Raw genomic sequence first — 15,277 nt, 5'->3', positions numbered from 1 at the left:
TGGATCCGACCAACTGCTGATCAACACCATTCAGAAAAAAGTGACAACCACACGAACACAAAGACTTTTAAATCTTATCATTATTCCCTTAACAACCCAGCATAAGAACTCCTTCACAGAATTTGTTTTGTATTAGGTGTTATAAATAATCTAGAGATGGTTCAAAGTCATGGGTTCTATGCAAACACAATGCCATCTGACACAAGGAATTTGGGCCTCTGCAGATTTTGGCGTCCATGGGGTGTACTGGGGTCACCCCCTGCAGATACCGAGGGGGGACTGAACACCATAAGCTGTGTGTACACCTATGTGCGAACCTGTGTCCTGAAAAGCCTAGAATATTGATCTTGCCCTTTACAGAGAAACCTACTGACCTCTCTTTAGCATATCTCAGCGCCCCCAGGCCCCAGGGTGGGGAAGAAGTGAGACTCAGGAGAAGGGGGCAGGGGAGACCAGAGTGTGGAGGAGGGGCCAGTCTGGAGCGGGAAGGGCCTCCTTTGCCTTGAGTGTGAGCGTTGAGGCAGGAGAGGCGAATGGGGTGTGTGGTAAGGGGTGTCTGGGGTCAGGAAGTCGAGGGACTTCCATCACTACCTTTATCACCTCTGCAGGATAAAAAAGAGGTGAAGCCAGGAAGAAGCTGCTTGTTTATGAGACGCTTTGGGAGAAGTTGATAGTTTAAAGGGCTACATGAGTTTAAAGAGCAGGTTTAGGAGGAGTCAGAGTAAGAACCCGAGGAAAGGCCTTGAGAGGGGTCTCCCCATTTGCAAAAAGTCAAGGAAGTGATTGCAACCACCCTGATTTGGGTACCCAGGGCCAGGCATTGACTGAACACACCGCAACACAGAGAAATACGATTCAACACACGTTTATTGAAAGCTTAGTATCACTCGGAGCACACGCTTCAGGAAGTAAAGGTTAAACACTTCCTCTCCCACAGTGATGTGCAGAATGAGTTCCCGGGGCCTCAACTTTATTCCTTTTTACAAAGGTCACATTTCATTCCCCATGATGCCAACGAGATCCATGGGCAGGATCTTCCATATGGAGCTGAATGTTCTAGTTTTAGTATCATCTCTTCACTTGTTCTGAAAAAAAAAAAAAAAAAAAAAAGGTCCCCTACAGAAGATTTTTAGATTAATGGTGGATTAAGCGTTAGCAAATCAAACATGGAGAAAGAGCAGGAGTGAGTGCAAGCCAGCTCCAGCCACCAGGCAGGGACGGAACCATCTAGAATCCTAGGGCAGGCATGGTGTTCTCTAGCCTACGGTGGGTGGACGTCTCAAAAATCCAGGAAGAAGAATTTTTCTTTGTGACAAATTTTCAGTCATATTATCTTGTATGATTTGAATGTTTGTCCTTCAGAATGTGTATGTTGGAAACTTAATTCCCAAAGACATATGCTAATGGTATTTGGAAGTGGAACATTTGAGAGGTAAAGTGAATGGATCATGAGGACTCTGTTCTCATCAACGGATTAATCTATTTGTGGGTTAATGGATTATTGGATTGTGGGTTATTGAGGGAGTGGCTTTGGTACACTTATTCTGTCTCTCCATGTGATTCTCTGCACCTCTGTGGGACTCTGTAGAGAGTCCCCACCAACAAGAAGACTCTCACCAGAGGTAGCTCCTTGACTTTGGACTTCCCAGCTTCTGCAACTATAAGAAATAACCTTATTTTCTTTATAAATTACCCAGTCTCAGTAATTCTGTTATAGCAACAGAAAACAGCCTAAGACCGAATTTGAATTCCCTGGAGGCTGGTTTTTGTCTATGGAGAAAAGCTATATTTGTCTATGGAAAAAGCTAAGCTCCATGAAGGTAGGAACTGTATTGTTTTGCTCTCTTTTGTATTACCTTTCTATCAAGACCATTTCATCCCTCTAGGAAGGTCCCATTATTCCATACATCTGAGTGGTGTCAGTCCCCTCTCCTGGGGCCCTTTCAATGGTCCAACAATTCCCTGGGCTCACATCCATCTCTCTGTGGGACAGTATGTGTTTTGAGGGATACTGATCTGTGCAAGTCAATTTCCCCCTGTGGGATATACTTGAATGGTAGCATTGCTGGTGACATATTTAACCCATATTTCTTTGCACAGATTCCAAAAGTCAGCTGAAGAGCTCTTAGTGAATGGAGAAGAGTCACTGAAGAACAATTCAGTGGGAATGAGGAACTCAAGCTAGGGTACCAGGAAAGATCGTGTTGTGGTCTGGACCTTTAGTGTCCTCCAAAGGCCCAGTCTGGGGCGCTATTGGGAGGTGATGGAATCCTTAGGAGGTGGGGCCTAATGGGAGGCAGTTAGGTCATTGAGGGCATGCCCTCAAAGGTCTGTTGGAACCTCAGCTCCTTTCTCTCTTTCTTTCTTTCTCAGCTGCCACAAGGTGAGCTTTACTGCTCCACCATGTACTCCCCACCCACCCTGATGTTTGGCCTTGCCACAGGTCCAGTGTGATGGGGCCAAGTGACTATGGATTAAGACCTCTGAAACCATCAAATAAAACTCTCCTCCTTGTAAGCTGTTTATCTCAAGTATTTTGTCACAGTCACAGAAAGCTGAGTAGCACAGTGCTCTTCCTCATACTCTTCTTCAAAGGGAACTTGTGCTAAGACAAGGAGAGGAAGTTTGGGGTATCGGGGTGGCAAAACATTAGAGAAAGTCATGGGTTCACTTACCTCACTCGCTGAGTTTTAAATCGGGGCCAAGCCTGCTGGAGAGCGTCTGTATCTCAGACTTAGACTTTGATTTTGTGGCATCACTAAACCACTTTCGGTATTGTTTCCGGACCTGACATATCAAAGGAAATACCAGGATGGTTTTTGTTAAGATGACAAAATAGGAGAAAAGCTGGTGAATCAGTAAGAAGATAGAGATCTATTTCACAATATGTGGCATAACCATGTGAGGGAATGTTATTCAGCCGTTAGAAGAAAATATTTGGCTGGGTGCGGTGGGGCACGCCTGTCATCCCAGTGGCTGGGGAGGCTGAGGCAGGAGGATCACGAGTTCAAAGCCAGCCTCAGCAACAGCGAGGTGCTAAGCAACTCAGTGAGACCCTGTCTCTAAATAAAAGACAAAATAGGGCTGGGGATGTGGCTTAGGGGTCGAGTGTCCCTGAGTTCAATCCCTGCTACCAAAAAAAAAAAGGATATTTGGATGCACCACTCATGGCTCAACCTTGAAGACCTCATGCCAAGTGAATAATGCCAGACACAGAGGAACAGAGACTGTAAGATGCCACTTACATAAGGTACCTTGAATAGTCAGATTACTCAAGATATAAAGTAGAATGGTGGTTGTCAGGACCTTGGCAGGAGGGGATAGGGAGTAACTATCTGATAGGTACAGGGTTCCTGTTTGTCCTGATAAAGAGTTCTAGAGACAGTGGCAATGGTTATATGACATTATGAATATAATGGCCATAAGCTGTGCACTTAAAAATTATTCAGATGGAAAAACTACACATGGTGTTGCACACACCTGTAGTCCCAGCTACTCAGGAGGCTGGGGCAGGAGGATCGATCACCTGAGCTCAGGAATTTGAGGCCAGTTTGGGAAACATGGTGAGACCCTATCTCAAAACATTTATTTAAGTGGTAATTTTATGTGGTGCATATTTTACTACAGTAAATATATTTTCATATTACAGAAACCATGTTTCTTATTTGGGTTACTCCAGGAATTTAGAACTTGGAACAAAAGTCTAAGTGTAAGGAGTTTATTTGAGGGGTGGTCCCTAGGATGCATGATCCAGGAAGTTTCCACTGGGGCTCAGCTCCCTTGGGCAGCCCCAAGAGACACGTGACCTAATCCAGAGTCATAGCACCTGAGGGGCGGGAGCTGGGGTGTTCATCCACCAGCTCTGTTCTGTCACTGGCTGAGGGCTGCTCTCAAGGGCCGTTGCTCTCTGGCACCGCCACCTTGTCCCAGGCTTGGGCCACTCACATCTCCTGGGCAGTAAGAAGCCCACAGACTCCAAGTCATAAATGTTGTAACCGGAGACCTCAGGCACGTGGTGAGAGGAACAAAGGGCTGTGGGAAGGCCACTGACAGCGCCTGCCGCACAAGGCTTCCCAACTGCGGCACCGTGGAGAACTTAAGTTGGATTGTGCTTTCTGGTGGGGACAGTCCTGTGCACTGGAGGGTGTGGACAGCATCCCGGCCTCCACCCACTAGATGCCCATAGCAACCCACTCCTAGTTGTGACAGTGGGACACGTCTCCAGACATTGCTGACTGTCCCTTTTAATATGCCCTAAACACACAAGTGAGTGCACAAAAACAGCATAACGAGTGAGTGTTTATACGGTTATATGAACAAAATGGGGCCCTCTGAAGTAATGCTCTGAAATTTGCTTTCTTCACTAAGGTATTTTCAGTGTCCTACAAGTCGCAAGGTATTCTTGTGCCTGGACAGTTACTAACGTGTGGATGTTCTAACCCTGTGCTTAGCCTTTGCTCCCCAGGGGAAAGCTCAGTTTCTTATTCCTGAGGAGCTATTTTTCCATTCCAAGTTCGATTTCGTGTTCAGCGTGAGGAAGTGGGAGGATGGAGGAAGAGAGGGAGGACCTTCCTTTTTATTTTTTGTACAAAAGTTTTAAAATCTGGTGTTTGTTTTGCACATACAGCTCATCTTCATTTGAATTAGCATCAAAGGTTAAACTACAGCAATTGGGTTTAAAGATACCAATTGGCTTTACTTCCAATTCTGAAATCAGATGACACTTAGTTCCGTAAAATAGAATGAGTGCTCCATGTAGAATTCGGTCCGTATGCTAACATGGAGACTATACCGTGTATTTTTTCTCCAGCTTTCACGCTTGTAATAGTCAGCTACTGCTAAACAACAAACAATTTCAAGAAACCTCAGTGGCTTAAACAAATATTTATTTTTTCTCACTCTCAGGTTTGTAGGTCTTTGGGGTTTGGCTGATCCTGCCTGGGATCGGCGTGGCTTGGTTAAATTGGTTGAAGAATTGGTGTCAAGTGGTGTGGCAGGTTGCTTTATTCACTCCTAGTTAGAAGCAGTACACCCTGTCTCAGCCTTGGGGTGGGTGAAGCGTTCTTTCCCCATTAGCTTTGGGCCTGACCACCTGATGCACTTTGTCCAGTGGCACATCAGAGGAGGTAATGTGACCAGAGTCACAGGCTTAAAATGGCCCTGCAGGGTACCCCTCACCTCTTTATAATTTTGCCATTGTTATGAGAAAAACATGCCGAAGAACTGCTCCCAGTTCTGCCTAAGCCTCAGGATGAGTCCAAGGAGCAGATATGAATCTGATTTGCATCCAGGAATCAAGCCAAGCCGAGCCCAGCCGGGATCACTGAACCCCACCCCACCTGCAGACCTGAGGAGGAGAAAGGAAGTTCTCGTGTTCATGCCACTGAGATTTTTGACGTAGCCCGTTGTGAGCATGAGCTGACTCTTGTGGTGGGAAAGCCGGAGGAACCTCCTTCCCTGATAGAGCAACCATCTGTTTTCCGAAAGCTACTAACAAATCAGGGGATCTTATAATCAATAACATCTTGCTTTTGTCAATAGCTTTTCTGAGATAGAATTCGCATATTACACAACCCATCTAAAGTGTTCAACCCCATGGCTTTAGGATGTTTGTAGAGTTCTGTAGCCAGCACCTTAAACATGTGTAGAGCTTTATCATCATCCAAGAAACAAACTGCAGAATCACTGTTCCTCCTCCACCCCTCCTATCCCCTCCCCCAGTCTCTCCAGCCCACTCAATAACTCACCTACTTTCTATGTCCGCCTTCAAGAGCACTTTAAAGTAGATAAATGACAGGGTGTGTTCACATATTGATGACAGACTCATGAAAATTTAAACACATGGAATGTAAATGCTCACTAAACTGCGTGCCTCCAAAGTTTAAAACAAAGTTTTAGAGCACCAGAGAAAGGGCTCAGCGTTTACCTGTTGGCTGAGCAGACAGTAGACCAGGAAGATGAAAAAGCCCTGCAGGCTGTTGATGATGGTGAAGAGATACGCCAGGACCTGGCCAGCGGGACCCACCTGCAGGACGCCCAGACACCACGTGCAGCCCAGGATGAGGACCTGAGCTGTGGCTTTGAGGGTCAGCATCCTGAGAGGGGTCAGAGATGGTCACGTCAGAAAGCTTGTAATGGAGCTGGGCGCGGTGGCACACGCCTGTCATCCCAGCAGCTCAGGAGGCTGAGGCAGGAGGGTCATGAGTTTAAAGCCAGCCTCAGCAAAAGTGAGGCACTAAGCAACTCAGTGAGACCCTGTCTCTAAATAAAATACCAAATTGGGCTGGGGGTGTGGCTCAGTGGTCAAGTGACCCTGAGTTCAATCCCTGGCACCCCCACCCTGCAAAAAAAAAAAAGAAAAAGAAAAAGAAAAAAGCTTGTAATGGACACAGACAGCCCTGTAGTGTAGTTGTTAGTAGTGAGGACTCAAGAGAGACCAGGACTTAAATTCAAGCCAGCACTTGCTAGTTGTGGGAGGTCAGGCAAGATACCTTATCTTCTTGTAACTCAGTTCCCGTATCTTCATAATAGAGATGCTCCTGACTCACCCTGGGATTGCCTCCCATACACTCATGGAAAGTTGAAAATATCACTAAGTCAAAAATGCTCTTAGTACCCTAAACCTACGGAACTCCTGAGGCATCTTGTGTTCTGTGGGGGAAACTGCCAGTTTTTTCTTTTTTTCTTTTTCCTTTCAGTGTTAGATGACTTCTCCCTTTAAGCTCCCCCTGCCCGTGCACATGGCTGACAATTAGACTACATTTCCCAGGCTTCCTTGGAGTTGGGTATCATCATGTGACCAAGGTCAGCCAATGGGATGACTTCTAAGTTACCTCTTTCCCATAGATGGGATACTGACAAGGACAGCATCCCAGAGGATGACAGAACAACAAAACAGAAAGCGTGTGAGTCCCTGGTCACTCTGTGGAGGACAGCTTGTCCGCCAGCCCTGGACAGCTGAGAGGGATCAATGTTTCCTCCTCTCTTCTTTGGGAAGGTGGAGTGGGAAGCCCCTTCTCAGAGTCCAGCCTGTACTCCAGCTAATATAAGTCCTCGTTAATTGTGGCAGTGGACGGTTACAGTGTCCCCGCTAGCCCCTGAGCATGGCTGCAGAGTGCCTCTGTGGGTGGATGGGCAGGAGGGACGGAGGGACGGGCAGGGCCTGGCTGGGGGAAAGGGTGGCAGGAGGCCCCCCCCCCCCCCCATCCTACCTCGTGTTCTGGATGGTTGACACCTCACTGTTGAGGGAGGAAAGTTTCTTTCTCAGAAGCCAAAGGACCGAAAGAAAAAACACTAAATTCACCTGCAGGAGCGACACAGACCGGGCACAAAGTACCAGTTAAAATAACGGATGTTTTGTCCACACTAAAGACGCGCAGTTCTACCACTGGGCACGTAGGATTGAATACAGAGGCAGCAGGAGGAAAGTCAAACCACAGAACTGAGGCAATGCACGGCCCCGTCCTGTCTTGCACCTAGCACTTGTGGTGGCCCCTCTTCAGTCAGGAACACTGGGGGCCCATACTCACAAGGATGATGGCACAGACGGGGCCGAGGAACCCCCAGATGAATCCCTGGTCCAGGCGGAGCCAGCAGCTGAGACAACGGGAAGAGGGACGGAAAGAGAGATCAGAGCAAGCACTTGTCAGCAAGGACCTGAGGTGACACCTTCCCTATCAGAGGGCTTTCCCGGCTCTCCCTGAAAGCTACCTGATGACGATGGTGGCTTTGATTGCTCACTACTGTGTATGAGTGTCCCACTGAGCATTTTAGAAGCACCGTCCTGTGGAAGTTTCACAGGATTGTGAGGTTGGGACAATGTTTACCTTCCTTGCATGGAAGGGCTAAATCCTGAGGACATAAGATCCCAGATTATGAGACAGATAAAGTTGAGAGTGAACCACAAAACTCCCTCCTTCCAGAACCTTCTGTACTCTTGCCACCATCTTCAACTGTCTCTCTGGAAGGTAGGTGGAAGCTATTATTAAGAACGTGGAACACAGTTGGATTCCCACATTCTGATCGTGGCCCTTTGACACTGTCCCTGAAAGGCGATCCCGGGACACTGTGTGGGACACGGGGTGAGGGTGCCGCTCACCGAGCAGGTGTCCCATAAAGGTGAGGCCTGGATGCTGCTGAGATGGCCACGATCACTGCAGGAACCCCGTAGCCAACCGGGAACCGGAGCCACTTCATGAGCTTGTTCACGCTGGAGTAGTTGACCACGGTCAGGTTCCGCGCGGTGAGGAAGAGGAACAGCCCCTCCAGCAGCATCCAGGTGAAGGCGGCCAGGTAGAGGTAGTGCAGGGTGCCTGCGATGACCGCACACAGCACCTGAGGAGGAGAGGCCCCGGCGGGGGGGGGGGGGGTGTGTGTGCCAGCTGGAGTGCGGCCCGGGGCCTCTCCCACGCTGGCTTTGGATTCAGAACACCTGATGTCAAACCAAAGGCATTAAAGTAAGAGCGATGATGGCCAAGGCCAGCACTTGGCACCTGGGCAATAGCCCCTGCAGCCCAACCCAGGACCAGAATATGCTGCTCCGAAATAAGGTACTTGGCAATAAATTCTATAACTTATTCCCCCGTCTAGCTGATACCCCTTGGCCAACGCCTCTGAAACCACCACTCTCTGCTGTACTTCTACTGCTCAGAAGTTACAAACTGATCATTCTTTTCTTTCTTGTGTGTGTGATAAGGACATTAAAAATCCACTCTTTGCAATTTTCAAGACTATAATATATGTTTTTGACTGTAGTCATCATGCTGTACGACAGGTCTCCTGAACTTACTCCTCTGATCTAACCAAAAATTTGTAACATTTGACCGAACTCACTATAGTTAATAATAATGTATTGTCTCTCTCCTCCCTCCCACCCTTCCTGTCACCGGAGGTTGAGCCCAGGGCTTTGCACACGCCAAGCATGCTACTCTACCACTGAGCTATACCCCAGAACCCTGCATATTCCGACTTGCTAAAAGAGAGGATTTTTTTTAATACTATTCTTTTTTTTTTTTTTAAAAGAGAGAGAGAACTATTTATTATTTATTTTTTGGCAGTCACAACATCTTCGTTTGTTATGTGGTGATGAGGATCGAACCCGGGCCGCACGCATGCCAGGCGAGCGCGCTACCGCTTGAGTCACATCCCCAGCCCCAAGAGAGGATTTTTAATAAGCGATAAATATGTTGATTAGCCTGGATTATCACTGCACAATGTAGACATGTACTGAAACCTCACATTGTACCCCCAAGTATCTACAGTTATCATTTGTCAAATAAAAATAAAATTTGGAAAAAAATTGCCATTTTGGCATAAGAATTATTTTGAGCCAAAGGCAACTGAAAGAAGCAAACATAAAACAAACAAACAAACAAATAAATAAAAATACAAAAACCAACCAAATAAACAACAAAAAAGGAGCTCTCAGCTTTCCCATTATCTGCTGAAAAAACAAGACATAAATTTATATACTTATCATTCTTTTTATGATGAGAACACTTAAATAATCTATTCTTCATATATATATAATCCCCCCCCCCACATTTTTGATAACAGAGATTGAACCCAGGGACCCTTAACCATTGAACTATAGTCCTAGCTCCCACCCTTAAAATTTTTTTTTAATTGTAGATGAACACAAAATCTTTATTATTTATTTATTTATTTATTATTTTTTATGTGGTGCTGAGGATTGAACCCAGGGCCTCATGCATGGGAGGCAAGCACTGTACCACTGAGCTACAACCCCAGCTACCCCCAGCCCTTTTTATATTTTGTTCTGAGACAGGGTCTCACTAAATTGCTGAGGCTGGCTTTAAACTTGGGATCCTCCTGCCTCAGCCTCCTGAGTTGCTGTGATTATGAGCATGTGCTATACCCCTGGCCTTCAGTGATTTTTCAAAGAACACGATACAGTGTTACTAACCCAAGTGACCATGTTGCTCAATAGATCCCTTGAACTTACTCCTCTTGTCTAAATGAAATTTTGTATCCTTTGACCACTTCTCTCCAGTGCCCCTCCCCTCCTCCGGCCTCTGGAGTGACCTCCGTTATGCTCTAAGTAAAGGAGATCACAGAGCGTTCGTCTCTCTGGGCCTGGCTTGTTTCATACCATAACATCTTCCAGGTTCACCATGTTGCCACAAATGACAGGATTCCTTCCTTCCTTCCTTTTAAATAATATATGCAGACACACATGTACAGGGGGGTCCTCCTCTCCTCTCTACCAGGAAGGACAACAGTTGATCACTGAGGACAACTCAGATCCTCTTCAGCCTGGAGCAGGAACACACTCTAACCACCAAGCATTTCCTGTCTATTTGCCTTCCCACACATTGCCCCCCCTGGGCACCCTAAACTTCTCTTCTTTTACCTTGACCTTCTCCCAAACCTGACCGCCTTGTTGAGGATGCCGTCTAACCCGAGTCCTAAGCCACCTCTTGGAGAGTTCCTCATTGCCTTGCTCTCTCCCTCTGTACGTGAAATCTACCTGGTGACAAACTCGGGCTGCTTTCTCTTGCTCATAGTCTTTGTTACCAGAGCCCCAGCTAAGATCTCAGGAGGGCAGAGGGAAACTGTTTTTCTCTCTTACAGACCTAAGGCCGTTTGATTAGAGCCCCGTTCGGTTCAGCACCCCCGGGGACGCCTGGGTACCTTGTGCTGGGTTCTGTCGATGGCCGTGAGGAAGAGCAGGTGGGCCAGCAGGAGGCAGAGCGAGAGCTGCAGGTGCAGGGAGGTGCTGGTGTTCTGGATGGCTCTGCACAGGAGGAAGGTGAGGGCCGCCAGGACCAGGCACAGCAGTGACACGCCCAGCCCCACGCAGGTGATGAGGCTCAGCACGGGGTCGTCGTCCTGGGGCAGAGGGAGGAGCCTTCACAGCCACGTGCCCTGCTCTGGGGTTCCAGCCTCCCCTCATTGCTGGACTAGGGCGTCCCCCACACAGGCATGATGCCTGATGACAGGTGGGAAGCGTCTACCAGATGACTTTTTTTCTGTTTTCAGCTTTATTGAGGCATATTTAGTAAACAGAATGGACCTGTTCAATGTAGACATTTGAAGCATTTGGACATATGCATGCAAATATGGGTGGCTGGATGGGCCACCCCCAAACATGTCACTTTGGCAAGAAGAATTATTTGGAACTAAAAGCACTACCTTCCCCCATCCCCTCAAAAAAACCAACAAAACCCCCAAAACCAGAAGGCACAAGAAAAAGCACTTTGACTTCCTCTTTTTCTTCAAAAGAAAGAGGCGAAACCTCCATATGGAAGATGATTTCCCTATACCAGGGTGAGAAAGTAACATTCTTCTCACTGGAGAAGTTGAAGCTGAGAGAATTCTGCATAACAGGCCTGCTTGGCTTCTCCCTGGTCACTTCTCCACCCAGTCGACCGCCCTAGCTCGAGCTCCGTGGCTTTGTCACACATTTGCAACTTACTACTGTTTGTCCTATTCAATATGCAGAGTCCAACTTATGATGGTTTGACTTATAGTTTCTTGATTTTTTGATGGTGCCAAAGTGCTGTGCATTCAGTAGAAAGTGTGTGTTGGGTTTTGTAATTTTCTTGGGCTAGTGATATGATATAATATTCTCTTGTGATGCGGGGCAGCAGCAGGAGTGTAGCTTTCAGGTAGCTCCTGTGACCACGAGAGGAAAGAGCCAACACTCTACTCTGCTGACCTTCCCTCTGTCTTCATGATACTTGATCCCATTTCCCCCCAGAGTGAGACAGGGTCAAGTGACCACAGACTGAAACCTCTGGAGCCATGAGCTGAAATAAATCTTTTCTCCTCTAAGTTGATTTTCTCAGGTATTTTGTCACAGCTGCAGGGATCTGACTAACACAGCAAGGAATCGAGTAATCTTGAACTGAAAACATTCAGAAAAAAATTGGATCTGTACTAAATGTGTACAGTTTTTTTGTTTGGACATTATTCTCTCAACAATACAGTATAACAACTATGAACAGAATTTATATTGTATGAAGTATTGTAAGTTATTTAGATGTGATTTAAAATATATGGGAGGATGTGGGTTGGTTCTATGCAAATGCTATGCCATCTTAGGTAAGGGACTTGGGCTTCCATTGATTTTGGTGTCTTCATGGGGTCCTGGTCCATGGACACTGATGAATGACTGTCCTATGAAGAAGAGTCAAATGCTCACAGCGTACCTGGCTGGTGAAGGCCACGAGGACAGCAAAACTGGACAGGTGCGTGGAATTGCAGACAGTGTGACTTTGGTTCACTTGTGTGAGGAAACAGCCATCCCTGGACCAGTGGCCACCCGCCTCTGTGATCTTCCAGTAGACGCAGAAGGCCTCTCGGCTGCTGGGTTTCATCTGGAAACAGAATGAGCTCATGGTCTTCCTCCTCGGGAGGGTGATTCTCAGGGTTGGTCCATGCCAGGGAGCCCATGTGAAGGCTCATGGGTTAGGAGCCACTCAGGGGACCTCTATTTAAAAATCATCTTTAATCGATACCTGTAATTATGCATGTTTATAGCCGGTAATTACACACACTTATGGGGTATACTGTGCTCTTTTTGTGGTAGTGGTATTGAACCCAGGGTGCTCTATCTTTGACTTATGTTCCCAGCTTTTAAAAAAATTTTATTTTGAGGCAGGATCTTGTTTAATTGCCCAGGTTGGCCTTCAGTTTGCAATCCTCCTGCTTCAGCCTCCTGAGTAGCTGGGATTCCACGCATGGGCCATCACACTTGACTATACCGTACTTTTGGGTATATGCATATATGTATATTATATACACACATACATTTGAGGATATATATATATATATCACATATATACATATGTACTTGAGCATATTTGTATGTATATATCCTCAAGTATGTATCACTTTTTAAAAATATATTTTTAGATGTTGATGGATCTTTATTTCATTCATTTATTTATATGCAGTGCTGAGGATCGAACCTCCTATATCACTTTTTTTTTTGGTGAGTATATTAAAAATCTTGGCTTTTAACTATTTTGAAACATAGAATTTACAATTGTTATTGTTAACTAAAGTCATCCTATTATGTAATAAAATGGCAGAACTTATTTCCTTATGTAAACTGCAACTTTGTCCCATGGACTAACCTCCCGCACCCCTGTCTGTCTGCCCTCCCCATGGTCTCTGGTGGCCACTATTGGACTCACAGTTTCTAGGAGGCCAAGTTCCTTAGATTCCGTGAGAGTGAAACCAGGCGGGGCTTGTCTTTCTGTCCTGGCTTATTTCACTTAGCACAGTGTCTCCCAAGTTAATCCACATTCTAAGTGGCTGTCAAGACACCTGCTGTGTAGCCTCAGCTCTATTTACATAAGGTAAAATAAAGCCAGGGCTGTTGGGGGCCAGACTTTTATGATATTTTCTTGGCTTCAGACCTCGCCCCTCCCTGTGGGAATCCAGTGAAAACAGAGACTGAGACCTGGTTTCCTTCCACACTGGCTCGGAGCCCAGTCCCTTTACACCAATGCCGTCCCTGACTTCTTATGAACACAGGCATCGATCCTGCGGTGAGACGGATGGTGTATGACTGCGAGACCACAAGGAGAGAGAATGAAAATATTCTTAGCCCTTTCCCTCATCTCAAGGACTTGTCACTTCACGGGCCCAGGAGGTGGGCTGGCTGGGGGTGGCCTGTGGGGGGGGGTGGGGAAACAGGATGCAAATGGGTTTAGGCTCACAAAACCTGACCAGGGCCAGCGCGGCTTCCACCCACCTTCAGGTTCTGGAAGGTCAGAGTGACAGACTGGGAGAGAGACGAGTTCCTTCTGGGTGCCACCGCGGCACTCACCACCTGGGAGTTCAGGTAGAGCGGGTCCTTCTCGTCGGCCTTTTCAAAAAAAGTCGCATTGAGGATGTTTCCCAGAGAAGCATAGGAGATGAAAGCAACCGCACTGGGACCTGAGGACACGGAAAGGGAGCCTTTAGCGGGGCGGGGGGGGGGGGGCAGTGCGGCCTGGGGCTGGGGCTCCGTGGCCGAGCGCTCGCTTAGTGTGCAGGGCCCTGGGTTCAAGCCATGCTACCATGAGACAATACCTCATCCCCATCGGCCTTTTCCCCATTCCTCGACTCTCCCTGTCGTTGCCTTTGTACGCTGTACCTGCTGCTTCCAAGACTCTCCCCCACACAGCTGCCTGGGGGGTTCCTGGCCTTCCACAGGTTTCTGTTCCACCATCACCCAATCAAGGCTTCATGGATGGTGTACAAAACAGTTCCTTCCCAATGTCTCTCTATCCTTCTTCATCATTCCTAAGCACCCGACACATCATGCCCCTTTATTTAACTAGTAGACTGTCTCCCCTGACTCACCAGCTGGGGAAACTGGAGTGGTAGAGATGATCTGTAAACATTTGTCTAATTCAGTGAACACCTACTGTCAGTGTGTGGTTACAACAGAGTACGAGAGACTGGGTAATTAATAAAGAAAAGAAACTTATTTGGCTTGCGGTTCCCGAGGCTGGGAAGTCCCAGGGCATGATGTTAATATCTGCACAGCATCTGATGAGGGCCTTCTTGCTGCATCATCCCATGGTGGAAGACGGAAGGGCAAGAGAGTGCCTTCAAAAGGTGGAGCCTGCAAACTTGGGTCCCTCTTCCTCTTCTTATAAAGCTGCTAATCCCATGATGATGGGGGTCTCACCCTTCCAACCTTGTCCCATCCTAGTCACTTCCCAAAGGCCTACCTCCAAACACCATCAACATGTGAATTTGGAGATTAACTTTCCAATACATGAATTTTAGGGAATGCTCCAAATCACAGGATCCATAGGACCCATAGCACCCATAGCTTCCCTTTGATCAGAGATATGGGGTGGATCAGGATGGCCTGAATTAGTTACAGGTATTAAGCCTTTGATGGCTCCTGTTAGGTCTGAGTGTGTTCCCCAAAATTTGTGTGCTGGAAATTTAATCCCCCATGCAGTTCTGTTGGGAGGTAGAACTTTTTGGGAGGTGTTTGGGTCACAAGGGCTCTGCCTGCATGAACACATGACCGGCACTCTAGAAGTTGTTAGAAGGAGTTGGTCTTCTCCTGCCCCTCCTCTCTCCATGATGGAATGATGCAGCAAGAACCCGTGCATTGATCTTAGACTCCCAGCCTCCGGAACAGCGGGAAACAAACTTCTGTTCTTTGTAAATTACCCAGGCTCAGGATCTGTTAGCAGCAACCCAAATGGATAAACCCAGACCCCATTTATTATGCTGTTAGCTATCATGTTTCAATTGCAAGTATAGGAAAAATATTGCCAAACTTAAAATTTGGAAGTTT

General features: G+C 47.0%; 1 protein-coding gene across 1 annotated transcript in view; it reads right to left on the bottom strand.

Annotated features, from left to right (window-relative positions):
- Positions 1–849: 849 nt before the first annotated feature.
- Positions 850–15,277, bottom strand: part of Adgre3 (adhesion G protein-coupled receptor E3) — a 35,099-nt gene continuing 20,671 nt past the window's right edge. The window contains exons 8-16 of the mRNA XM_046437399.2: positions 13,727–13,911; positions 12,174–12,341; positions 10,654–10,851; positions 8,099–8,334; positions 7,530–7,596; positions 7,212–7,303; positions 5,927–6,095; positions 2,676–2,787; positions 850–1,085 (exon numbers count right to left, since the gene is read on the bottom strand). Coding sequence (XP_046293355.1) covers positions 2,677–2,787; positions 5,927–6,095; positions 7,212–7,303; positions 7,530–7,596; positions 8,099–8,334; positions 10,654–10,851; positions 12,174–12,341; positions 13,727–13,911 — 1,226 coding nt within the window. The 3' untranslated portion in view covers positions 850–1,085; position 2,676. The remainder of the gene's footprint in view (positions 1,086–2,675; positions 2,788–5,926; positions 6,096–7,211; positions 7,304–7,529; positions 7,597–8,098; positions 8,335–10,653; positions 10,852–12,173; positions 12,342–13,726; positions 13,912–15,277) is intronic.

The sequence above is a fragment of the Marmota monax genome, unplaced genomic scaffold (genome assembly GCF_021218885.2).
Source record: "Marmota monax isolate L192 unplaced genomic scaffold, Marmota_monax_Labrador192_F-V1.1 WCK01_AAM20220418_F8-fsc00021, whole genome shotgun sequence".
Taxonomy (NCBI): domain Eukaryota; kingdom Metazoa; phylum Chordata; class Mammalia; order Rodentia; family Sciuridae; genus Marmota; species Marmota monax.
Note: the sequence above shows the minus strand (reverse complement) of the source record. Positions and strands in the feature narration are given on the sequence as shown.